A 25,099-nucleotide genomic window follows, 5' to 3' on the forward strand; every position below is an offset into this window, starting at 1 on the left:
CTTCGCCCTTGTCCTGCCGACCCACGTGTGGTACTGGGGGGGCTGTGCTGGGCTCTGAGGACCCCGCCCAGAGGGAGGCCAGCCTGACCCCAACCCATCGTCACTCAGTTCTGCGATGCTTCCCCACGGGGCCAGTTTGAAGTGCAGAAGCAGACGGCAAGATCTCAGAGCGACAGGGCAGGTCCCGGGTCTCCGACTCACACCCGAGAGCTGCCGGGTCACTTGCAGTCGGGGCCTCGGGGACCGACCCCAGCTCTGCACTAATACCTGTATCTCCAGACCCCACAGAGACCCCCCCAGATGTCATGGCGCGCTCTCTCGACCCCCTTGAGGCGGGTACTGTTTCCATCACTCCATTCACAGGATGCGGAGACTGAGCAACATGCCCAGGGCCACACAGCGGGATCGGGCAGGGCTCAGAAAAGGCCCCCGCCCCCCCTCACGGCCGAGACACCTCCCCACCAGGGCCTCTGCTGTCTCGTCTGACACAGCGGGAGCCCCGCTCGGCTCCTGACTCTCGCAGGTGACAGTGGGGACGTCATTTCACTTTCTGGGACTCAGCTTCCCCATAAGGAGAAGGGGAAGAGGTAGTGGAGAAGTTTCTAAATGCAGCCTGAGGCCTCTTCTGGCCCCTGAGGCTGGGTTCCAAGGCAGGGCTGTGCGTCCTCCTCCCTCAGGCCCTGTGAGCCCAGCTCGGGGCACGTGCCCACGTGCCCACATGCCCGTTGCCAAAAAAGGCAGCGAATCCTCATCCACTGGCCGCCTGACCTGGGGTGGGGGTGCCCTGAGTCTGGCCTTTGGTCTCCCTTCTAGGCAGGGTCTCCTCTGGGCCACTTCTTGGTTACCCCGGTGATGGAGAGCTCATTACCTCTCCCAGCAGCCTCACCCACAGACCCATACTCACACTGAACCCTGGTCCAGCACCCCACCCCCACGACACCCGTCAGGAGATTCGAAGGAGTAGTTTTCCACTAGCCGTCCCACTCCATCGTCCCCCCTGGCCCGTCAGCCCTCCTCCAGCCAGCCTGACCTCCCCAACATCCTCAGCCTGCCACAGACTCCAGAACATGCCTCCCTTTCTTCGAGCAGACAGGCCTGCTCTAGCTGGACAAGTCTGCATTACAAACAGGGCATTTAGAATCCGTGCTATATGATAAAGACTTTGGTCTCTGTCTCTGGTTCCTGGGAGGTAAACTCTCATCTTTGGTTATTTCTCGAGTGACGGGAGCGTCTTCGTTATTATTATTCCTGGTTGGGACCCTGGGATCACACCGAAGTTTCTGCTAGGGAGATGATTTGGGATTCTGGAAGACTGACCACGTGATCAGAGGGCTGAGGCTCTGAGCCACCTGCTATCAGCCCACCCTCCTAATTTCTACAGACTGAGCTCAGTCGCATGGCCAATGACCCGATCGAGCATGCCTATGGAAAGAATCCCAATAATAATCAGGGACACTGAACTCAGGGCTGGAGGGTGACATATGCCCTGATAACATGGGGACCTTGCCTTTAGTGAGTGCCATTTGGCTGGTCCTGGTCAGTATCCTTTATATAAAACGGTAATTGTAATACAGCACGTTCCCGAGGTCTGGGAGTTGTTCTAGCTAATTACTGAACTTGCAGGGAGTTGTGGGAAGCCTCAGATTTAGGACCAGATGCTCAGAAGTGTAGGTGGCCTAGGGATCCTCAAACTTGCAGCTGGGGTCTGAAATGGGTGTGGTCTTGTTGGAGACCATGCCCTGAACCTGTGGCATCTGCTAATGCCCTGTGGTCAGGATCAGAACTCACTGTAGCGTTACATCAGCCATAGCCCTCCGCCACGACTCCCGGGTAGCGATTTCCTATCCGTGTGAACCCACCCACGATTTTAAGTTTCCAAAAGGTTTCTAAACTTTGGAGAATTTGATGAAAGCAAGGGGTCCTCTCCCCACAAGAACGCACCAAAGAATATGAACATCTGGCTTACAAGCTCAAGGATCGGGGTGTAAAGAATGCTTTCTGATCAAAAGTTTAGAAAGTTTAATCTGATTTGTGCCAGTTGTAATGACTGGTAGAGGTTGTCCAAAGTATGTCCTCCACAAGGATGTGGAGGTCAGGTACAGGCAGAAAGTGTGTCGGTCAATTACTGATGTCTCCTGCAGGTGATGACTTCTCATATATACAAATGTGCAGTTGACCCTTGACAGACATGCGTTTGAACTGTGTGCGTCCATTCACATGTGGATTTTTTTCCAAAAAATACAGTTCAGTACTGTAAACGCATTTTCTCTTCTGTACATTTTCTAAGTTTTTAAAAAAAATTTTGGTGCTTAGTTTTGAAAGAGACAGAGACAGAGCACGAGTCGGGGAGGGGTAGAGAGAGAGGGAGACACAGAATCCGAAGCTCCAGGCTCTGGGCTGTCAGCACAGAGCCCAATGCGGGGCTCGAACCCGCGAACTGTGAGATCATGACCTGAGCCGAAATCAGACGCTCAACCGACTGAGCCATCCAGGCGCCCCTCTGTTTATAAATTTTTTTAAATGTTTATTTATTTTTGAGAGAGAGTGCACGTGCATGTGGGGAAGGGCAGAGAGAGAGCGGACAGAGGATCTGAAGTGGGCTTTGTGCTGACAGCCCGACTCGGGGCTTGAGCTCCTGAACCGCGAGATCATGACCTGAGCCAAAGTCAGGACGCTTAACCGACTGAGCCACCCAGGCACCCCACTTCTTTACATTTTCTGAACATTTTCTTTTTTCTAGCTTACTTTGTTGTAAAAATATGGTATATAATACATACAACATACAAATTCTTGTTAACTAGCTGTTTATGTTATTGGTAAGGCTTCCGGGTCAACAGTGGGTTATTAGTAGTTACTTTTTTTCTTTTTCCTATTCTTTTTTTATGCCTGATTATAGTTGACATACAATGTTACATTAGTTTCAGAGGTAAGTAGTTAAGTTTTTGGGGAGTCAAAAGTGATACGTGAATTTTCAACTGCATGGGGACTGGGGGTGTCAGGACTCCTAACCTCCATTTTTTTTTTAATGTTTATTTATTTTGAGAGAGAGTGCACGAACACATGCTTACATGTGTGTGCGTGCACATGAGCAGGGGAGGGGAAGGGAGAGAGGGAGAGAGAGAATCCCAAGCAGGCTCTGCACTCTCAGCAGAGAGCCCTACATGGGGCTCAATCTCATGAACTGTGAGGTCCTGACCAAGAGTTGGACACTTAACCGACTGAGCCACCCAGACACCCCTCTAATCCCTGTACTGTTCAAAGGTCAACTTTATATTTTTATGGGCTGAACTGTATCTCCCCCAAATTTCATATATTGAAGCCCGGACCCCCCCGTACCTTGGGATGTGACTGTATTTGAAGCCAGTGTCTTTTAAAAGGTGGTTAAATTTACACGAGGACGTCGGGCGGACCCTCATCCCCTGACTGGTGCCCTTATAAGAAGAAGGAATTAGGTCACATGGAAAGAGCCACCTGGGAGGTATGTACACAGAGAAAAGGCCATATGAAGGCACAGTGAAGAGGTGACCACCTGCAAGCCAGAGAAAGAGGCCCCCAGAGAAACGCGACCTGCCAGCACCTTGATCTTGGACTTCCGGTCTCCAGAGCCAGGGGAGATAAATGTCTGTTACGCTTTGTTACTGCCGGCCCAGCACGCTAATATGCATATCTACATACATATACATGAGGCACATACATATGCCTTATTCGGATGGAATGCATATACCATAACATTCATCTTTAAAGTACACCAATCTCGGGCATCTGGGTGTTGGTTAAGCATCCGACTTCAGCCCAGGTCATGATCTCACGGTTTGTGAGTTCGAGCCCCGCGTTGGAGTTGGAGCCTGCTTCCGATTCTGCGTCTCCCTCTCTCTCTGACCCTCCCCTGCTCACACTCTCTCTTTCTCAAAAATAAATAAACATTAAAAAAAAAATTTAAAGTATACCAATCTGTGGTTTTCAGCACGTTCAAAGTTGTTTATACAGCTGTCCTTCTACCTAATTCTAGAACATTTACATTGCCCCCCAACGCACCCTTTCCTAAAGTAAGATTAAAATGAGACGTGGCTCTTTCTCACTTAATACTCCCAACAGTAGTTTTGCTGAGTTTTAAAATGAGAAATAACAAAGTAAGTACACTAAGCGCTCAGTCTCTTAAAATTACCCAGCAAAGCCTTTGCTCCACAGCCCCAAATGCCATGCCCGGCAAAAGCCATCGCTCTCTCCCACTTGAGCCATTTTCTTTGCTTGGCTTGCAGAAAACTGTAATCAGTTAAACTTACTTTTTATTTTATTTTATTTTATTTTATTTTAGTTTAGTTTACTTTACTTTACTTTATTTTATTTTATTTTATTTATTTTACTTTATTTTATTTTAATTTAATTTAATTTTACTTTGTTTTATTTTACTTTACTTTATTTTATTTTATTTATTTTACTTTACTTTATTTTATTTTATTTTATTTTACTTTAATTTAATTTAATTTAATTTTACTTTATTTTATTTATTTTGAGAGAGTGGGCGAGTGCAGGGGAGGGGCAGAGAAAGAGAGAGAATCCCAAGCAGGCTCCACATGGTCATTACAGAGCCCGATGCGGGGCTCAAACTCACGAACCGCGAGATCATGACCTGAACTGCAATTGAGAGTCGGACGCTTAACCGAATGAGCCACCCAGGCGCCCCTAAACTTGCTTTTTAAAACTGATATATTTTAAAAGACGTGAAATCCTTATCCAGGCAACCACATGAATTTCTCTCAAAGGCTAAGAGAGAGAAGTCAACTCAAAAGGCTGTGCACTGGACCGCTGCATTTGAAGGACATTCTGGAAAAGGCGAAATGATGACAGAAGGTCGATCGGCAGTTGCCAGGGGCTCTAGGGTGGCCAACAAAGGGACACGGGAAATTTTGGGGGTGATGGGACTGTTCTGTGTCCTGATTACAGTGGCGGTTATACGACTGTAAGAGCTTGTCAGAGTTCAAAGAGGGTACACTTAAAAAGGGCGAGGGGCGCCTGGGTGGCTCAGTCAGTCGAGCCTCCGACTCTTGACTTCCGCTCAGGTTACGACCTCTCAGTTCATGAGTTCGAGCCCCACAACGGGCTCCATCTGGCAGCACACGGCCTGCTTGGGATTCTCTTCTCTCTCTCGGCCCCTCCCCTAACTCTTTCTCTCTCTCAAGGTAAATAAACAACTTTTTTAAAAAAAGGGTGAACTTTGCTGAATATGAATTAAACCCTAACACACCTGATGCTAGAAAAAAACAAACCCATCTTGATCGAGTACTTACAGGGCACCAGGCCCTTGGCTGAGCCTTGACCTCCACACTGCCGCTCTGGGAAGCGTATGGTGCTTCCCATTGGACACCCCGAGCAGCTTGCCCAAGGTCACGGGCAGTAACAGGAGGTGCAGACTCAGCCCCAGGAGACCGAGTGTCACCAGGCTCATCGGCCTCCCTTTCTAAGTATAAAGGGGCATAAAAAAATGCTCGTGAGCACAGGAGAAAGGCTGTCCCTGCACTAAACATCGAACCAGGTCAGCTTACCGAGGAGACGCTCTTGACTTGGCTCCTACCTCTGAGGCTTTCAGGTTCTCGATTTGGAGGGAGGGACGGGGCAGGCAGCCCCCATGTGTCCCTTCCCTCCTGAATGTGGACATTCAGGACATTTAGGTCCCAATGCCCTGTCCCCACCCTGACGTCAGCCCTGCCCAGGGGGTGAGTTTTGGGTATCCACCCACCAGAAGGCCCCCCCCACGCACCTCAAACACAACACGCGTCAGATTGACTCCTGACGGCAGCCTCCACCCCTTCCATCTCAGAGAATGGATTACCGCCCCCCCAGGGGATCAGCCTTGACGGAGTCATTCGGGCCCCCCTTTCTCTCCCACCCCACGGCCAACATGTCAGCAAATCCCGACAGCCCGTCTTCAGAATGCTGCCTGAACCTGAACTTCTCACCAAGCTCCTACCCTGTCCATGGGGCCAGAGGAAAGCCTCCTCGCTGGTCCCTGCTGCTGCCCCTGCCCACAGTCCCCAGGTAGCCCTCCACCTCATTTAAAAAAAAAAAAAAAGACCAGATCATGTCATATTCTCCTCCGAATCTTCCAGCGAGTTCTCATTAAATGTAAAATAAAATCCGAACTCTTGAAGCCTGTCTGAGACCCTGCATGATCCAGCCCCTGCTCCCTCCCAGGCTTTACCACTCTTTCCTCCCTCAGTCTGCCTAGTCACACCAGCACCTCACTAGTCTTCAAACATGTGAACGTGCCCCTGCCTCAGGGCCTTTGCACCTGCCGCTCCCTCTGCCTGAACGCCCTTTCGCCAGATATCAACATGCCTTGCTTCCTTAAATAGGTTCCTCCTGCCCCTCTCTGCCCCCTGACCCTGTGTCATAGCGTTCGCCTTTGCCCGACATTATATGGTAGTTTTAGTCAATGAGACTGGCCAACTCAAGGGTAGAACTCAGCATTTGCTGCTTCTCACAACCTGCACATGGCTGGCACTCAAGATGTACTTACTGAAGGAAGGCACCACATGTCCATTATTTGGGTCCCTCGGAGCACCCCCTTCCTTGTTCCTCCTGGTGCAAACCAGGCCCCGGGGGAGGGCGCCCTGCTCCACACCCCGTCACCCGCCTGCCACTCTAGGCACAAAGGCTGCCGTGAATCTCCCAATTTGGGGGGCCATCTACTCCCCCAGGGAGGGGGGACAAACTCTTAAGACTCTCCTCTTTCTTGCCACTTTCAACCAAACCAAGCCTAAATTTACGTGATGTAACAGCAGCAACAAACAGGTCACCCCAGACACCCCTCCCCGCCTTAAATCAGTAGCTGCCTCCACCTTTTCCTCAGGGATTTTATATCTGAGTTGGGCACACAGGCTGGATCCCCTGGCGCCCCGCTGGGCCCTCGAAGGCAAAAACAAGGGTGCCTGGGCGGTTATCTCACGGCTTTGTGGGTTCAAGCCCCGTGCTGGACTCCGCACTGACAGTGCAGAGACTGATTGGGATTCTCTCCCTCCCTCTCTCCCCATCCTCCCCACTGGCTCTCTCTGTCTCTCTCAAAATGAACAAACTTAAAAAAAAAAAAAAAAAAGACAAAAATGAGACGATTTTTTCCCCCCACGATTTGGTGCTTCTCCTAGGCGCCGGGCAAGCCCGGAGGGCCCCCCCGTGGACGCGGCCAACCCTTACCTCTTGATGACAAACTGGATGCTGTTGCTGGCTTCCAGGATCTTCCGGAGCTTGGCGATCCCGAAGCAGTTGGGCCTGCGGAGGGAGATGCCTTCAGGCAGCCCCACCACAAACAGCTCCTCCGGGTACATCAGGAACTTGGAGTAGGGCACCTTGACGGGCTCCGAGATGCCAATGGCCTTGGCTGTGGAGACACGGCTGCTGTAGGGCCACCCAGGGCTACGGGGGCTATGAGCCTCCCGCGTCTGTGCGGGGTGTGTGCGTGTGCGTGTGTGTGTGTGTGTATGTGTGTGCAGGTGCGAGGGCTCTCGAGAGTCAGGTGTTAGTTGACCCCCCCAACCTTCCTGAGAGATGGATAGTGTTACCCCCAGTCTGCAGGTAAGAGACCGGGAGCTCAGAGGGGACATGATTCAGTGGCAGAGCCCCAGGGCTGCAGGGTGTGAACCCGAGTCAGTAGGACCCCCAAACCCACACATAGTCAGTGCCCTCATGCACTGAAACCACTGATGGCTGGTGACACCTGGGATTGGCTCCACCGAAGCCCCCTATCCCCTGTGCTGCTGGTACGGCCTTCCAGAGTCCCCCTCCCACCAGAAATAACCCCCAAACTCTGTGTGGCCCAGCACCGCAGCTTAGGAATGGGATACGTTGGAGACCCAGGCCAGCCACTCACTGCCACTAACGCTCAGACAAGCCGAATCATCTCCCCAGGCCTTACTTTTCCTCATCTGTAAAATGGGTATGAGGACGCAAGGGTTTTGTGGGACGGGAGAGCTCATGTGAAACCCCTAGCCAGTGCCCGGCAAACCACTGGGGCCTAACAAAAGAATAGCCTCCTCTCCCCTCCCATACCCTCTTTCCTGGACTCCCAAGTAGGAAAGTCCTTGCTATGTAAGAGTTCTCCTGAGGACCCTGGATGAGGCTGTCTGTGAGAACAGAAGAGCGGTCACTGCAGTGAACAGAATGGGCTCTCCAATGTGCGGCTGAGGCAGACCGAGGGAGCGTGTGGATGAAGAAGGCTGGGGGCCGTGTTTTGGGGGGGAGGGCAATGCCTCAGTTTCCCTGGGTGTCCCCATCCCCTTCCCAGCCCCCGCCCTCCCCGCCCCTCCCTCCCTTGCCCCTGTGCAGGGAGCAGCGGGGCCCAGAGTCCCTCTGAAAACAGGGTGGCTGGAAGGAGGGCCGGCCACCCTGGGCCTGTCCGGCTCCTTGCTCACCGTATCGCGTGTTGAAGAGCAGTTCCACCTGCTTCCGCAGGGGCCGGATCACGTCACCGTGGCTGTCTGGAAGGCAAAAGGCAGCCTGTTGGGCCTCCCCAGGGGCAGCAGGACCCCGCTCCTCAGCTCATGTCCCAGCTCTGCCAGCACCAAGAATGACCCCGCATTGGGACCTTGGAAGGGAGGGAAAGCCGGGTGGCGGCGGCGGGTAACCTCTTTCCCCAGAAATGGCACCCCCAGACTGGTCCGCAGGGTTCCCAAACTCAAACGTCTGCTCTTAAAGTCGGGTCTAAGGTACCACCAGGGCTGAATGGTGATTTGGAAGATTTTGGCAATTTTGCGGCCGAAGAATGACCAGAGACCTTTCTAAGGGTGTGTGTGTCACTCTAGACCAGCTCGGGAAGTGACTTAGCTAGTGGCGGAATGGTAAGCCTGTAAATTGAGTATGCCGCCACCAGGTGGCAGTGGAATTTTCTATCCCTGCCCCTGGTCAGGCTGGGTTTGGGGAAATGACCATTCTCTCCTCTCACAGCCACTCATTCCGTTCCAGGGGCAGAAACCCCCAGGAGGAAACACACACACATCCCCGCTTTGACCTCTCTTCCTGCACACTACTCTCACTCAACAGGAAGGGAATGAGCCGTGTTCCTGAGAATGAGCCGGTCTGTTGGACACAAAGCCAATTTTATGCTTTCCGGCCTCCATTCTACTTGCTCAGTCTCCAGACTTAAAACCTTTGTGAAAGAAGCATGGTGTGTATAAAAACAAAGAGAATGCTCTGCATTTCGCGCACCAGAAAGAGCTGCTTGTACCTCTGACCAGGTGCCTCCTAGTTCTAGAAGACACATCTGTAAACTCCTCCCACCTTTAGGAAGCCCACAGGACCCTCACCTCCAACGGGGTGTCGGAAAGAACTGGAGACAATGGGGAGAGGAAGGGCGGGGGAGGCGAGGAGAGGTGGGGTGTGACGGGGAAGGTGGACAGAGCCTCACCTTCTGTGGGCCTCTCTTCAGGCCGCGGGTCCTCGCTGGGGCCTTTCTCTGAAAGAGAACAGAGGGTGCCAGGAAGCCACGTGCATCATCTGCTGGGCCCTGTGCTGCAAAAGTCAGGCCGGACAAGTGGGGGGCGTAGAGCACAGCATGGCAACTCCCCAGGTGGGGCTGGGGACCCTCACCCTGCACAGGGACTAAACTTGCATCATCGTGCATCATCTGCTGGGCCCTGTGCTGCAGAAGTCAGGCCGGACAAGTGGGGGGCATAGAGCACAGCATGGCAACTCCCCAGGTGGGGCTGGGGACCCTCACCCTGCACAGGGACTAAACTTGCCCTCCTTGTGAAGGCACGAGGAGGGCACGTTCAGAGACCAGGTGTCGGAGCACATTTGGTACCTCTGGGGACCAGACCCGAGTCAGTCCGTTCTTTCCACATGCTGGGTTCTGTTCTAGGCACTGAGGACACACGGGAACAAGACAAACCCTGTCCTGCTGTGACGCCAGATAGAACATGTAATGCCAGTCAGCAGTGATGCCGTAAGAGAAGCAGTTGGATGAGGGGACAGAGGGGGAGGGCGAGTGGGGAGCGTGGACCTATCCTGGGTCAGGTGGTCCAGGGGGCTCTCTGATGAGATGGCACTGACCTTGGCCTAAGCTCCCAGCTCGGACCCAGCCTTGTCCCCAGGAAACGAGGACATGGTGAGTGAGCAACTCGAAAGGTGGGTGGTAAAGCTGCATGGGGGTGGGGGCTCCTGGTGGCGGGGGGCGGGGGGGGAAGGGCTGAGGAGAGGGGGCTTCCTGCAGGAGGGGGATACCTGCCTGGATACGAGGGTCTATGATACGAAAAGCAACAGGCGGGGAGCAGGGAGGGAAGAGCAGCTTGGGTGGTGGGTAAACTGAGATTTTGGCTGCAGGAAGAAGTACATGTACGTGGATGGGGGGGGGGGGTGCTGGGGCGAGGGGGCAGGCACACCGCGGGGCCTCCCTGAGCAGCGGCCCATTATTGCCAGGGTTTGGAGGAAGGAAGGCATCGGGGATTTTAAATGCTTGAAACAACCGGAAGGAGGCTATCATCTGGGAAGCCCGCTGGCACTCTGGGCGGCCAGGTGCTTTCACACGCGGGACTGACCCTTCACGACGTGTAGCGGAGCTGGAAAGTGGTGCAACAGGTGGACCCCAGGCCTGCCACACTCCCGGCCGGTGCCCGTCTGCTCCCCCGCCAACTCCTGCAGGGAGCACTTGGGGACAGAGGGATACAGGGTGCTGTCCCCGGTCCCGGACAGGATCGTGAACAGGAAGGAAAGGGGCTGATCCTGGGGAGAGCTGCCAAGAGTCAAAATTCGCTCAGGATGGAGGGAAAGTGAGCCTGCGTCTGGGATCACTGGACAAACCCAAAGTTTGGGGCTCAGCTCCGAAGGAGCTGAAAGGTTCTGGAGGGTTTCACCTATGCTCAGCTGACTTGAAAAGGTAGAGGGCCAGCCCTGGGCACCCTGTGGGCGGTGGGTGCTGGGCCCTCCTGACTCTGCACGAAGGATTTACTCTGGCTGCAGTGACAACCCCAGCAAGCTGTGGTCCAGCACAACAAACCGCCTGGAAACAGCTCTCGACCAACGACACAGGGCGATTTAGAGGATCACTATCCCAGCTCCCTCCTCACTTGGCTGCCTAACTCCAACGCGTGCTTTACGTGGCTCTCTGGTCCCGTGGCTCAGTGGTCCGCAGCGGTAATGGGCCTCGTAACACTTCCTGCCTCCCACCCCACGCCGGCACACCTGGATCTCCTCCCAAATAGACGCATGCAAGCAAAGCCTTATCTCAGGGTCAGCTTCTGGAAGGTCCTGCGGTTTGTGCCATTTCTAGAGGAAGAGGGGGGCGGACAGGGAGAGAGGAGTGTGGTGGGACCGGCAGGGCCACCAGGGGATTTCCCTGGGCAGGGACCTGTGACAAGAAGAGCCAGGTAACTATCAGTCCCAGGTGAAGGGAACCGCCCAAGTGTGAATCTAGAGCACCAATGAAGGTTACGAGGTGGTCCAGAGGGACACGAAGCCAGAGGGAGACCTGGCCAGGGAGTCCGTCCCTGCTGCGAGCTGTCCGTGTGCCGTCTTCCCGGCAGGATCAATAATCTGGAGAGCTGATAGGGATAGGACCAGCCCCAGCTCCCCACCGAATCCAGGCATCTTCAGCCCCACTATGGAGGGGCTTAAACTGGGGGGGCACCTGGAGGGCTCAGTCGGTTAAGCATCCGACTTTGGCTCAGGTCATGATCTCACGGTTCGTGGGTTCGAGCCCCAAATCAGGCTCTGTGCTGACAGCTTGGAGCCTGGAGCCTCCTTCAGATTCTGTGTCTCCCTCTCTCTGCCCCTCCCCAGCTTGTGCTCACTCTCTCTCTCTCACTCTCTCAAAATAAATAAATAAGCATTGGGAAAAAAAAAAAAAAAAGGAAGGAAACTAAGCTGGGTCGACTCCTAGGGGCTCTGACCCATGTGCGTTGGGGTCCCAAATACCAAACGTGGGGAACTTGCCGGACTCTCCACCCAGACGTTGGAGGCTGGGCTATTTACCCTGAACGAGCCCAGTCACGTGCTCACTGCTCCCCCCGTTTTCAACAGTGAATAACCGGAAATAGCCTCAAGAAATGATCAACGACACGCAAATACCATGGTGCCGTAGAGAGACAGCCAAAGCACCAGCTTGTGCAAAAGAGTAGCAGCATCCATTAGGACTTAGCAATGTGCAGAAAGAAAAGACACATGAAGTATGGATGCTAAACTAATAGCTGCCCAAGGAGGGGGCAATGCAGCTTTCCCTGCACGGTTCTATAGCATTTATTTTACAATGCACACGTGCAACCAGAAAAACACATGCCTGGACACACACACACCCTTCTGATCCACGGTGGTCCTGAAAACCTTCAAATCTTCACACTTGACCAGTGCCGAGCGGGGTGCTTTGAAAGAAGCCTTGGGTCGGCAGCCCAAGGCCAGGCCTCAGGTTCCCACTTGGCCAAACCAAAGAAGAGAAGCCTTTCCGATAGAAATGGACCAGGGTAGGGGTGCCTGGGTGGCTCCGTTGGTTAAGCGTCCAACTTCGGCTCAGGTCATGATCTCGCGGTCCGTGAGTTCGAGCCCTGTGTCGGGCTCTGTGCTGACAGCTCAGAGCCTGGAGCCTGCTTCCGATTCTGTGTCTCCCTCTCTCTCTGACCCTCCCCACTCACACTCTGTCTCTCTCTCAAAAATAAATAAACGTTAAAAAAAAAAAAAGAAAGAAAGAGAAAGAAATGGACCACAGCCATACGGGTCCACGGCCGCCCAGCCCCCCTGGTGTCCAGACTTGAGACAGACACCCACGGTCTTCTCTAACAGCGCTGTGAACACAGCCAGGTGCCGTGCGACCTTAGCGGCCGGGCCACTCTGTCCGCTCATCCTGAGCCTCCACAGTTTCTCCAAGACTGCTACCAAGTCCGGTCCTACCCGGCCCATCGAGAATATTCTTTCTTCATTTCCAAGGTATTAAAAGCACATCATAACCGATGGAGGGAATTCCGAAAAAGATAACTCGCTTAACCTAACATAGCTACTGTTCTCGCCGATCCTCTGCTTTGTTTATTGAACCAGTGATTATGTCTTCAACGGTTGCAAACAGCAGCCCTGTGCCCTCACATGCTCCCCGCCTTGTTGCCTATTTTTGGTGGCTGCTGACAGCCCGTCAGGAGGATGCCATCAACAGCTCCCCGGACAGGTGGGCTGGCTCTTTCCAGGTTTTCGCCGCTACCAGTAACATGGCCACGAACGTCTCTGTGCAGAAAACGGTGTCCGTATTTCAGATCATTTCCTAGGACTGGACCCCTGGAACTACCGACATCACTCATTTTGATGGCTCTTGCAGCTGACAAATTTCTTTAAAAGGCAACTCGGGGATGCGCATTCTTCCCAGGACTAGGAGCACCCAGTTCCCAGTATGCTCCACGGAGGTTCTGCCCAACTAAGGGGTGCAAAAGAGATGCCCCTTAGTCCGAGCCCTCGTCTCTCGGAGGCCGCACGCGTCTGTTTTGCTGGCTGTCGCTTTCTTTTTTTGTACAATCATCCGTTCACGTTGTGGTGGACACTGGGACGTCCCGCTCCGGTCCCCTTCGAGGAAATGCTTGTTGGCCCAGCAGCAGGGAATGTGGGCAGCTGGCGGCAGGTGCCCCCGTGAGGGGCGGCTCCCATCCCACGACTGGTTGAGGATGTCCCACCCCAACTCGGAACAACCCCACGGGGCCATTCTGGCTCTAGAGTTTCCCATGGTGCTGGCAGATGCCGTTGCTGGGGCTCCATCACGGCTCTAACTCCCCAGCGGCAACCCCCCCAAACTTCCATCCCGTGTCTTACATAGATGCATCTAATGGCCCCCCCACACACATTAAACTCCATCCCAGAGTCTGTCCCCCGGGGAACCCTGCCCATGACATGGTCCTCGGGTTGTGAATGTTTCCTGTGATTCCAGCCCGGTGTTCTGGCCTCTGACGGCCACGGGGAACATCACTCCTCGGTGCACCGTCCATTCTTTCTGGAAACTGCATCGTCTTGCTGTCTGAACCGCCTTCACCCAACTGATAAAAACAAGAAGGAGGACCAAGCCCAGCAGGACACCGTGGGAAAGCTCCCCCAGGAGGAGGCTGGAGTCCCCGTGCAGCCCTGTGTCCCCGGCTGGCCCACAGTCAAACCCAGATCCCGAGCCGACTCAGTCCCAAAGAATGAGCCCACGCTGCCTGGCTCCCTTCTAATGGTCCAGTCATCTGTGCGGAAATCTGTTTCCGAACCGAGCCTGGGACAGGTGCACCTGTTTGGAGTTTGGACAAACCGTCCTCTGGAAGTCTGTTTCCCATGGCCGGCTCATCCTCTGTCCCCCCATGACTTCTAGGCGCTGTGGACAGTGGATCTTACGTATTGTCCGCCTGGGATCCAATTCCTCAGAAGCTGGAGACCTCCACTCCATCACAGCGGCTCTGTAGACCCTATCCCCTCACTGAGTGTTACTCCCAGGTCCTGCTCAGCTTTCCTGTTTCCAGGCCATTCTCTCTAACAGAGAAGATGGACGCGGACACGGAGCAGAGACGTTCTGCTTCCATTCGGTCACCAATTAACATGGCCCCATCCTCCTGGGCCAGCCGGAAACCTCCTGTATTTCTCCAGTCATGAATCTGTTTTTGGTTGGGGAAAAAATTTTAAGTGCAGAAAAGCACACAGAATGTCATAACAAACACCCATGTATCCACCAGCTGGAAAGGATATATGTTAGCATTTGTCATATTTGCACCTAATTTTTTTTACATGTTTATTTTTGAGAGAGAGAGAGAGAGACAGAGAGAGAGACAGAGAGAGAGTGAGAGAGACAGAGAGAGAGAGAGAGAGAGAGAGAGGGATTGCACCAAGGAGGGACGGAGAGAGAGGGAGACACAGAATCCGAAGCAGGCTCCAGGCTCTGAGCTGTCAGTACAGAGCCCGATGAGGGGCTCGAACCCATGAACCATGAGATCATGACCCGAGCCGAAGACGGACACTTAGCTGACTGAGCCACCCAGGCACCCCCTGCCCTAATTTTTTAAATAAAACATTAAATCACACCGTTTTTATGTTTCTAGACTTTCATAAATTCTGTATCTCCCCTACCCTTCTGCACTTGCTTTCCACACTGAACCTTACATTTTTGAGACCTCTTTGCACCGTTTGTTTATTTATTTTGTTTTCCTGTTGTTATATAATCTCTACACCCAACGCAAGGCTCAAACTCAACGACCGCGACATTAAGAGTCGCACGCTTTACCAGCTGAGCCAGCCAGGTGCTTCTGTGCTAGTCATTTATTTATTTTATTTACTTTAATTTTTTTTTAACTTTAGAGAGAGAGTGCACGAGCAGGGCAGAGGGGCAGAGGGAGAGAGAGAGAATTCCAGGCAGGATCCACGCTGCCTGGAGCCCAATGTGGGGCTCGAACCCACGACCCTGGGATCATGACCTGAGCTGAAATCAAGAGGCAGATGCTCAACCAACTGAGCCACCCAGGCACCCCTGGGCTGCTCACTTAAGTGCCATATGGTAGCCTTAAGCACCCCCACTGCCCCCCCTCCCCAATGAGGCCTACACGGGGCATCACACACATGGGAAACAAACAAAAGCCAGTCCCCTCCTTCAAGTTTCATGGTCTGGCCCTGCATCCTTTACTACAGAGATTTCCAAATTTGAATCATTTGAGTACTAACGTCATTTTCTGCCGTACCTGTGAACCCTGTGTACTATATATTTTACGTACTATTTGTTTCGTCTTTGTGATAATCAACTTCTAAACTTTACCTATGAAAATTCTTATTTTTCCCATCTATAATAATCACAGAATGTCTGTTAATAATGCTTTGAGATGGGAGTTGGGCATCTGAGATTCATTAAATAACTCTTTTCAATTTTGGGTGTTTTTGAACACTTCCAAAATAAAATTAAAAAGACAAAACACAGAGAACACCGTGCCCTCCCCACAGCTGTCTACCTGCTGGACCACTCCTCTTGGCTAGGACAGCACAATAGACTGTGTCTGCCTTTGTTCTCATTCTTCCGTGGTTTATTCTCAACCCCACGGTCAGAGCAAATACTGTCAAAATGTCCCTCATGAGCTCCAACCACCCCCCCATGAGAAATTTCTGTCTCCTCAGAGTCAAGCCCTCACTCCTTCCTTCGACATACTCGCCCTGCATAACCCACACCATCACCTACCTCCTTGACCTCGCCTTCCCTAACTCACTCTGCTCCAGTCACCCAGGCCTCCTTGCTTCTCCTTGAACATGCTGGATGCAACCCACCTCAGGGCCTTTGCACACGCCGGTCCCACTGCCTAGAAAGCTCTTTCCTGACGTCCAATGGCTCCCCCCTCCTTCAGTTCTTTGCTCCAACGTCACTTTCTTAGCGAGCTCCTCTCTGACCACCCAAGGCCTGTAATAACCACCGCACGCCCACCCCCTCACACTTCCCCCTCCTGGCTTGTTCTCCCCCGACTGCATTTACCACCATCTGACTTCCTACTTTACCTATTGATTTCTTTACTCTTTGTCTCCCTACACTAGGAGCACAGGGACCTTGGTGTTTGGTATACATACGTCTCTGTCCCCAGCACCTCCTGGTACACAGTAGGTGCTCAATAAATACCTGTTGAACAAACGAACACATTAATTCACATGGGGGTTCCTGGGAACAATGCAGAGGCCAGACAATGTAAACCAAGGCCTACAAGTTTCCAGAAAAAAATCTGGCCTGTACAGGGAGTCAGGCATACCCTGGGTTTTCTCTAAATCAATAGCAAGGAAAGCCTGGGGGCTTCCTGGCCCACCCCTCCCAGTATGCCCCAGGGAGGTGGGGTCCTAGCCCGTTTCTTACCAGTCAGCATCTCCATCCCATAACCAGAATCTTCCGAGGGCAGATGCCCAGGCATTGAGTCTGTCATTTCCTCCGAGGCTGGCGAAGGGTCTGGGAAATGACAACAGCATCTTCTGTCTATCCTACCCTGTCACGGTCCCCCAGGGACCCCCCCAGAGCAGGACCTTTAAGGAAGCCGTGTCCTAGAAGTCTGGGAGGACAGCTTTAGTGACCAGTTGTGCCAGAGGCCAGGCAGGTGCCTGAGGGGTGTGGGACCCCACGCTGAGCCTCCAGAGACCAAATACGCTCTCTTCTTCACAGATGTGGAAACTGAGGCTCAGGGGGTTCTAAGTCTGGAATCAAACGCAGGCCCTCTTATTCCTATACCTTTTCTTCTCCTCCCTCCTGCCTACAAACCCCAGGGGAGCCAGGCCTGAGCAGGAAGGTCGGAGGGGGGGAACTTCAGGAAGGTCTTGGAGCTGAGAGACATTCCCAACACAGAGGGCAGACATGGCTGCAGGAAGCGCAGGTGATACCCACCGCTGCTCGCAGGGTCAAACTAGAGAAACAGCGGCCTGGAGACCCCTTCTTGGCCCTCGGGAGACAGAGAGGACAGCCGGGGAGGGGACATGGTGGTTCTGGCAGGTCCAGGAGCCCTGCTCTGGGAGCTGCTCGATTCCTATAGGTTCAGGCTGGGCAGGCCGCGTAGGAGGGTCAGCCCTTCAGACACCTGTTCCTTACCTGGGACAGTGACCTGAATGATATCTAGATCTTCTGGTTCGATTTTAATGGGCCTCAGCCCACTCAGCTCCCCTGACGTTCCTGTGAAGAAGAAAGGAGGGGTCAGGTGTGGGTGGATGCGAGCTGGGCTGGGCAAAGCGAACTGATTCTGGAGCATTCCTGTGTCTGTGACTTGTTAGTAGGGCCCCGGGAAAAGTCAGGCTGGCCCCAAGCTCCTGCCCAGACCAGGAGTGGAGGGTCAAGCAGGCCCTCAGGCCCGTCCTGGTGTCTCTAGTTTATAGGCTCGGCAACTGAGGCACACAGAGGAGAAGCCACTTGTCACAGAGTAGTGGTAACGCCAGAATCCAGGTCTCCTGACATCCCCCCACCTCCAGCCCCCCCACCGGGGAGCTCCCAGCAAGCTCTGGGGCCTGGGGGGCAGGGGTGGGCAGAGGTAACTCATTAGTAGTACTCCCAGCTCATGGTCTGAGCTGGTCTCCTCCCCAAGGCTGCCGGGTGGGGCTGGCAGATGTCCTCTTACCCCAGGACACACACAGCAGGGTTCCGCATCTCCTTACCTGGCCCACAGTCTTCAGACACGCTGTTCTTGTCTGACCTGTGGGAAGGAAGGAAGGAAGGAAGAAAGGGGGGGAGGGAGGGAAGGAAGGAAGGAAGTGGGGGAGGGAGGGAGGCAGGGAGGGAATGAGGGAGGGAGGGAAGGAAGGAAGGAAGGAAGGAAGGAAGGAAGGAAGGAAGGAGGGAAGGAAGGAAGGAAGGAAGGAAGGAAGGAACGAAGGAAGGAAGGAGGGAGGGAGGGAGGGAGGGAGGGAAGGAAGGAAGGAAGGAAGGAAGGAAGGAAGGAAGGAAAGAAGGAGGGAAGGAGGGAGGGAGGGAGGGAGGGAGGGAGGGAAGGAAGGATGGAAGGAAGGAAAGAAGGAAGGAGGGAGGGAGGGAGGGAGGGAGGGAGGGAAGGAGGGAGGGAGGGAGGGAAGGAAGGAAGGAAGGAGGGAAGGAGGGAGGCAAGGAAAGAAGGAAGGAAGGAAGGAAGGAAGGAAGGAAGGAAGGAAGGCAGGAGGGAGGGAGGGAAGGAAGGAAGGAAGGAGGGAGGGAGGGAGGGAAGGAGGGAGGGAGGGAAGGAAGGAAGGAGGGAGGGAGGGAGGGAAGGAGGGAGGGAAGGATGGAGGGAGGGAGGGAGGGAAGGAAGAAAGGAAGGAGGGAGGGAGGCAAGGAAGGAAGGAAGGAGGGAGGGAGGCAAGGAAGGAAGGAAGGAAGGAAGCCAAGAAACAACACACATCAGCCCTAGCTCTCCCCTCCAGGCAGCCAGGAACCCACAGAGGCTGCCAATGCCGAACGCACCCCTGTCCACGGTCACTCCTGTCCCCACAGGATGGGCCTCCCCATGAGCGAGATTCCCAGAGCCTGGTCTCTCAGGACAACAGTTGCCGGCTGGCCCAGCAGAGATTCTGCTTCCTATCCTGGGGTGAACAGTCTGGGCACCCACCTTCCCCACCGGGTGGGAGCTCCTGGGGCCTGGGTCTGGCCAGTCTGGGAGCCCCACAACTGAGCACGGTGGGGTTCAATGAGCACTTCCTGGTGGGATGGGGAGCTGAGAGGCCACCAGCCTGGAGTGGGGACAGAGGTCTGGGAAGAGAGGTGGGCAGCAAAGTTGGGCAGGGCCCCTGGGATGGGGAATTCAGTAACTCCACAGAGCACTGTCGGGGAGGCCTGGGCTGGATGCGGTGATTCTGGGACAAAGGGACCATCCCTGGCCCCCGGGAGCCCAGAGCCCGGGTCGGGGGGGCACCGGTGGGCGGTGACGACCAGGCCGTGAGCTGAGCGCAGGGCCTTGTGGACACGCAGGACCGCTGCCTGACCTAGTCTGGGTGCAAAGGAAGGGCTCCCGCGAGAGACATCAGGCAATATCCGGCTAAGATCCTGAGTGGGGACAAGGGTTCTCCAGCTGGAAAACGGTCGGCAGAGAATCTGTCCCTTCAGATTCTCCCTGGCCCGCAGCAGGGTGGGGACACAGGCGGGAGGGGGCTCTGCGTGGAATGACCCTGTGCCTACCCGGGGTGTCGCGGTGTGAGGCTGTCAGGAGACGCCGGGCACAGCATCCTCTGGCCAGCCCCAGGCCTTGCTCCCCGCTGCAGTGACACTATCAGCCCAGCGCCGGTGGGGGGGGGTCTTACCGAGCGGTCCCAGGCAGGTCGAGGACAGTGGCACGGGAGACCTCTGTAGAGGTGTCCTCCGGTGGGCTGGCTGGCTCCAGCTTTGTGGGGTCTTTGGTAAACTTGTTCCCTGGGTGGAGAGACGAGGAAGGTCAGGACAAAGGCCCGCCAGCCTCCAGCCTGTGGGACACGCGGGCACGGGCCTTGGTGGGAGGCTCTCGGGGGCGCCCTTTGTGGGTCGTCTGGCCTCTGCCAGGCCAGGAACAGGTCCTGAGCAGAGATGCCTCCTGAGAGAAGGAACATGGGCCCCGGCGCCGGAGGAGGCCAGGGATCCGGGAGGATTACAGGACGTCTGTCCCCGACCTCACGTACACTCCTAAGGCTGAGGGAACCCTCCAGAAAATGGCCGATGCCCCCAAGGCCATACTGCGGGACCCCTCTCTCATTTAATTAGCGGAGAACCCCAGAGGAAGTTGGGTGCCCTCATCGCCCCCCGTTTCACAGATGTGGAAAGTGAGGCTCCTATAACCCTGCCCAGGTCACAAAGCTGGCGGGCCGCAGGGCCAGGACCAGGACCCAGGTCTGCTGCGCCCCAAGATCTGTGCTCCCTTTGCTGCATCACGCAGAGCCCTCCTCTTCTTCCTGAGGGGCGTGCCGCCTACTGGTTACGGCCCGGGCTCGGGGCCACACGCCTGGGTTTGCGGCCAGCCTCACGGCTTACTGGCTGGGCTTCAGGGAGAAGAGCAGAACCCGCCTCACAGGACTGTTCAAAACGAAATTAAAGTAGAACGGACAGGCTCCCAGCCAGCCTGCCCGCCGCACGTTAGTATTCAGCAAACGTTAGCTTTACTGTCCCTGAAGGGGGCATCTGCACCGGGAGCTGGGGGCTGTGTCTGCCCGGGTGCGGTGGCCACGCCCAGGCCCCCTCCCCACGCCAGGGTCCCCGTGGGATGGCGGCTCAAGCCCTCGGGGGCATCAGCTCAGAGGTTCAGAATGGACGGATGGTACCCGCACATACCTGTGAAAATTCGCTCATCGAACATCCTGGGGAGAGGAGAGAGACAGGTATGAGAGCAATGCAGGCCGAGGGCTCCCCCACCCCCCCGGGCTCAGGGACAGGCCTCCAGGCCCCCTCGGTGATGCTCACTCCAGTCCCAAGCACACGGCTGCCGCTGCAGCCCGGAGTCCTGGGCTGGCCACGCGTGGGGGAGGAGAGGCCACCGTTCAGAACAGCCAGGAGCACTTCTCTCCAGCCAGGGCGGGCTGGTCCTGGAGGGTCCGGGCTGTCCACCTCGGTGCCCCAGCCCCGAGCTCCTTCTGGCCACAGGTGGCAGACGATATATACCCCTTTCCCGCCAGGGCCCTGTGGGCTTCGACCCATCATGTCCTGTGTCTCAGTGACAGGTACGGGGACCGACCCTGCTCCCAAGAAGCTCCGTGTTGACTGCAACGAGCCAGGCCTGTCACCACATCGTAGCCATGCGGGTGACACAGGGGACCCCTCACACGGGAGCCAAGGCGCCCCAGTCTGAGGAGTCTGGGAAGACTTCGGGGGGGAGGGGAACAGCCTTCCATGCTGGGCTCGGGCACGTGCTCTCTGCCCCATGGGCAATGGGGAGCCCCCGAGGGCAAGGTGGCACTTTCAGACCACCCCATCACCACACAGACCGCGGACTGGAGGAGGGGTGGCTGGGGGCCTGCGACCATTCAGGACCCTCGCGTCATCCCGGAGAGACACCTGAAGTCTCAGCCAGGAACACGGGGGTGGGGTGGAGGTCGGCAAGGAAGCTGGGGTCAGCTGCCTGTCGGCCTTCAGGGCTGGTATTCTTTCTGTCCACCCGGGCTCCCACCTTGGTGGCACCCACAGGGGTGGGGAGCTAGTGGTGGGGGTTCCTGAGCAGAGTCTGTGTGCCATGGAACAGCCGGACGAGGGGACAGGGCCTCGGTTGTGACACTCAGGCTACAGATGCTACACGAGACACAAGAAAGGATGTCGGAGCCCGAACACAAGGGCCTAGTAATGCCCAAGGCCAAGCCGGCAGAAAATTCAGAGGCCAAAAAGTCAGCGTGGGAGGCAGGCAAGGCCCGGGGTCTGACCTCCCGTTCTCGTTCTGAGGGGCCCCGCCTTCCCCGCTGCTCCTGGGGGCCCCCACTTATCTGGGTCCCCTAAGGCTGAGAAGGAGCCATGGGACTAACTCTGGGAAGACCGACTTCCTCTCCGAGCCCTGCTTCCTGCTTCCTCTGCCCCACCCGGTGACAGGGAGGCTGCTGGCCTCGACTCTGGTTTTATCATTTACGGTGTTACCGTCGTCCATCAGGGAGACAGCGCCCGTGGCCTGCCAGGTTCCCTGGGAGGAGGATTGGGGGGCAGATGACAGGGAGGTCTGACGAGGCTCCAGGACCATGACAGATGCCCTCGGGAGCCGCCAGGCCCGCAAGGGCTGCTTGATGGGCACCGACCAGCAGTTGCGGTCAATCTTCCGAACACATCCCAGAGTCCCCGGACCCCCTCCGCATGCTTTTGCCCCTTATGTTCTGCCTTAGGTAGAACGGATGTGTCTGCCCCTCAGGTGTCAGCTTGGACCCTGACACTCGGGGCTGGTGTCCTGGTGGGAATGGGCGTTTGGGGGGCCAGGGAGCCCCCTACCGCCGAAAATAAGACCCCCAGGCCTTGTGGATCGGCTTCTCCCCCTGACTTGCCCCCGATCCTGCAGACACATGGGCCGCAGCAGAGAAAGCCTGCTGGCAGCTCCCAAGCCCTGCCTCCGGACTCACTTCTGCCCGACTCACATCTCAAATGCTCCACCGACCAGGCGAGGATGTGTAACAGCAGAAAAGGTCCGGAGGGCTCGGGAGGGAGGAGCTACTGTTCTAGGTACTTCGCTCACCTCCCGCCATGTGGTCTCCCATCAGCGCCGTGAGGCAAGGACCACCACTAGCCCCCTTTTACGGATGAGGAAAGTGAGGCACAGAACAGTTAAGTGACCTGCCCAAGGACACACAGCTGGGAAAGGTAGGGCTAGGACCCAAACTCAGGCCGTCAACACCGATGCACTTGACTACTTCTTTATATGTGAGGAAGATGAGGTCAAGTGAAAGGACTCATGTTTATTGAACATCTACTATAGGTCAGGTGTGTTAGGCCTGCCTCCTCATTTTATGTTGAGAAAATCTTGGGGAGAGGGCCACACCATTGTCCTTATTTTTACAAGCGAGAAACAGGCTCAGAAGAGAAGGGCTATTCAAGGTTATCACGCTTTGAGTGACTTTAAGCCCAATCTGCCTGATGCCAAAGCCTCCTCCTTCAGGAAGCCCCACCGGCTTGCCGCTCGCCACTTGCCATCGACTCGACACTTGGAAACCTGTTGTCCTCTTGTGCCCTGAACTCATCACAGGAGTGACCATCCCACGCCCCCTGCCGTGACTGGTGGTGGCCTCTGGGGACTGACTGTTATCTGTGAAGTCCTCAGTAGAGCCCAGCAAAGGGCTGAGCCTGTAACAGGCACTTGGCAAATACTAGTGAAGAATTAATTAAGCTCTGGTTTAGACTGAGATCAAGGTCAGCCATGGTGAGGACCCAAATACCATGGCCAGGCACATGGGGGGACGCTGGGGTGTCCCTGAAGCTTTCTTCTCACCTACCCCCTGTCCCCCTCCCGAGAGTCAAGCAGGAAAAGAACTCAGCAGCAGCAAGAGACATTTAAGCTTCACAACACCAGGCACTGGCTGACAGAAGGGCGACTGGTTTCAATTCACTTCCAGAACGTGGCGGGGGGAAATCCTTTCTGAACGAGGGCACCGGGGAGGACTCTCAGACCAGAGGTAAGCACACCTTGAACGATGAACACAGGTGGGAAGCTGGGGAGAGCTGATCCGGGCGGAGGGAGGAGCCTCAGCCAAGGCCTGGAGGCAGTAAGGCGGCCCGGACTCAGAGAAAGGTGTCCAAGGCTGTGCTCCATGTGAGGGAGGGAAGGCAGGGAGGGTTGACGACCTGCCTTGGGGCCAGAGTATGCCCTGTACCCCGGGGGCTGGAAAGGGCTCCAAACAGGAGACCCATACGGTCAGGGCGGACTTCCAGAATAATCTGCCCTCCCACCATGCCCCCCACCCCCCCACTTCTCAGCCTCCTTTGCTGGTGGCTCCTCCCCCCTTCCTCCTCCCCCTCCTCCTCCTCGCCCTGGCCTCTAAAGTGGGGACTCCCTTCTCCTCTCTCTCTCCACCCTGGCGAGAGCCCTACCTGGCCCACGAGGACAACTCTCAGAAATCTTATCTCCGACACAGACCTCCCTCTGGAGTTTCTGACTTCTCAAAATTCCGTATCCGATCATCTCCAGGTTAGCATACCCCACGTGAACTCTCCACCCCACACCAGACCTGCTTCCCCCAGTTGTACGGCCAGAAACACGGCGTGATCCTGGCCTCCGTGCTCCCCTCCACACTCCCACCGTCCACCCACCGGCGAACCCAGCAGAGCTCGGAATCCACCCCAAATGGAGCCAACCTCTCTCCTTCCACCCACCGCCAACCGGGATGATACCACAGCACCCTCCCGGATCTGCCCACCTCCAGGGCCCTGGTCGCCCTAGAGCCTGCTGTTCCCTCCCCCCCCCAAAGCAAAGGGGCCCAGCAGACCCCGCTCTGGCCTCCAGCAACCCTGCAGAGGTCCTGCCCACTGCTCTAGAACAGCTCCGTGCCCTGAGTGGATCCCCAGCCGCTTGCCCAGCCTCCTTGCACCCTCGGACGAGTATTTGTTCGTTCATTCACTCATTGCACCCCCGGAGGCCACTTGCACCCCCGGAGGCCCATGCCCAGCCTCCTTGCACCCCCGGACAAGTATTTGTTCGTTCATTCACTCATTGCACACATACACAAGGGGCACCTACTGCATACCAGGGGCTGTTCTAGGCACTGGGAATTCAGCCACGAGCCACGCGCAGTCCTCGCCCTCAGTGCCTGCCTCTAGTCCAGGAAGCACGGCCGTGAGTACACGCACACCCTGGAGGCGTGCCCTCAGAGAGCTCCCGGAGCAGGTGCCCTGTTGCCTGGAGGCAGGGGGCTGGACGGCATGGCTTCTGGCCACCCTCCGTCTCTAACCACTTAGGAGGAAACATCCCAGGGAGTCCGCGCATTGCCCGGAGACCCCGATGCTTGCACGGTGGGGGTCCAACCGGCTGTGAGGGCAAACTCCTTGCTAGAGTCTCGGGCAACGACACTGCGGGATGGGCAGCAGCAGGCTCTCCCCACGCCCCAAGCCAGCCACCCTGGGGGTTTGCAGCTCTCAAGTGCATCCTGTCCTGCCTTCTCGCACCTACCCACACCTGCGCCAGGCTGCCTAGGGAGACAGGAGAGGCAGTCAGCCTACCAGCAGGTAGGGCAGCCCAAGGTGGGGTGTGACCTCCGGTGGGCCCCCCTCCAGGGGCAGGTAAGCTGAAAG

At 55.8% G+C, this 25,099-nt stretch overlaps 1 protein-coding gene across 3 annotated transcripts in view; it reads right to left on the reverse strand.

The window, feature by feature from the left end:
* The window catches only part of GTF2IRD1 (GTF2I repeat domain containing 1), a 115,367-nt gene that overhangs the window by 36,457 nt on the left and 53,811 nt on the right, over positions 1-25,099 (reverse strand). For all 3 annotated transcript variants that reach the window (XM_053893994.1, XM_053893993.1, XM_053893995.1), the window contains 8 exons: positions 20,684-20,709; positions 19,687-19,795; positions 18,076-18,113; positions 17,519-17,599; positions 16,799-16,888; positions 9,398-9,445; positions 8,406-8,471; positions 7,192-7,375 (listed from right to left, as the gene is read on the reverse strand). In XM_053893994.1, the coding sequence (XP_053749969.1) occupies positions 7,192-7,375; positions 8,406-8,471; positions 9,398-9,445; positions 16,799-16,888; positions 17,519-17,599; positions 18,076-18,113; positions 19,687-19,795; positions 20,684-20,709 (642 nt within the window). The remainder of the gene's footprint in view (positions 1-7,191; positions 7,376-8,405; positions 8,472-9,397; positions 9,446-16,798; positions 16,889-17,518; positions 17,600-18,075; positions 18,114-19,686; positions 19,796-20,683; positions 20,710-25,099) is intronic.

This window comes from Panthera pardus, unplaced genomic scaffold (genome assembly GCF_024362965.1).
Source record: "Panthera pardus isolate Hobbes unplaced genomic scaffold, ASM2436296v1 HiC_scaffold_4, whole genome shotgun sequence".
Classification (NCBI taxonomy): domain Eukaryota; kingdom Metazoa; phylum Chordata; class Mammalia; order Carnivora; family Felidae; genus Panthera; species Panthera pardus.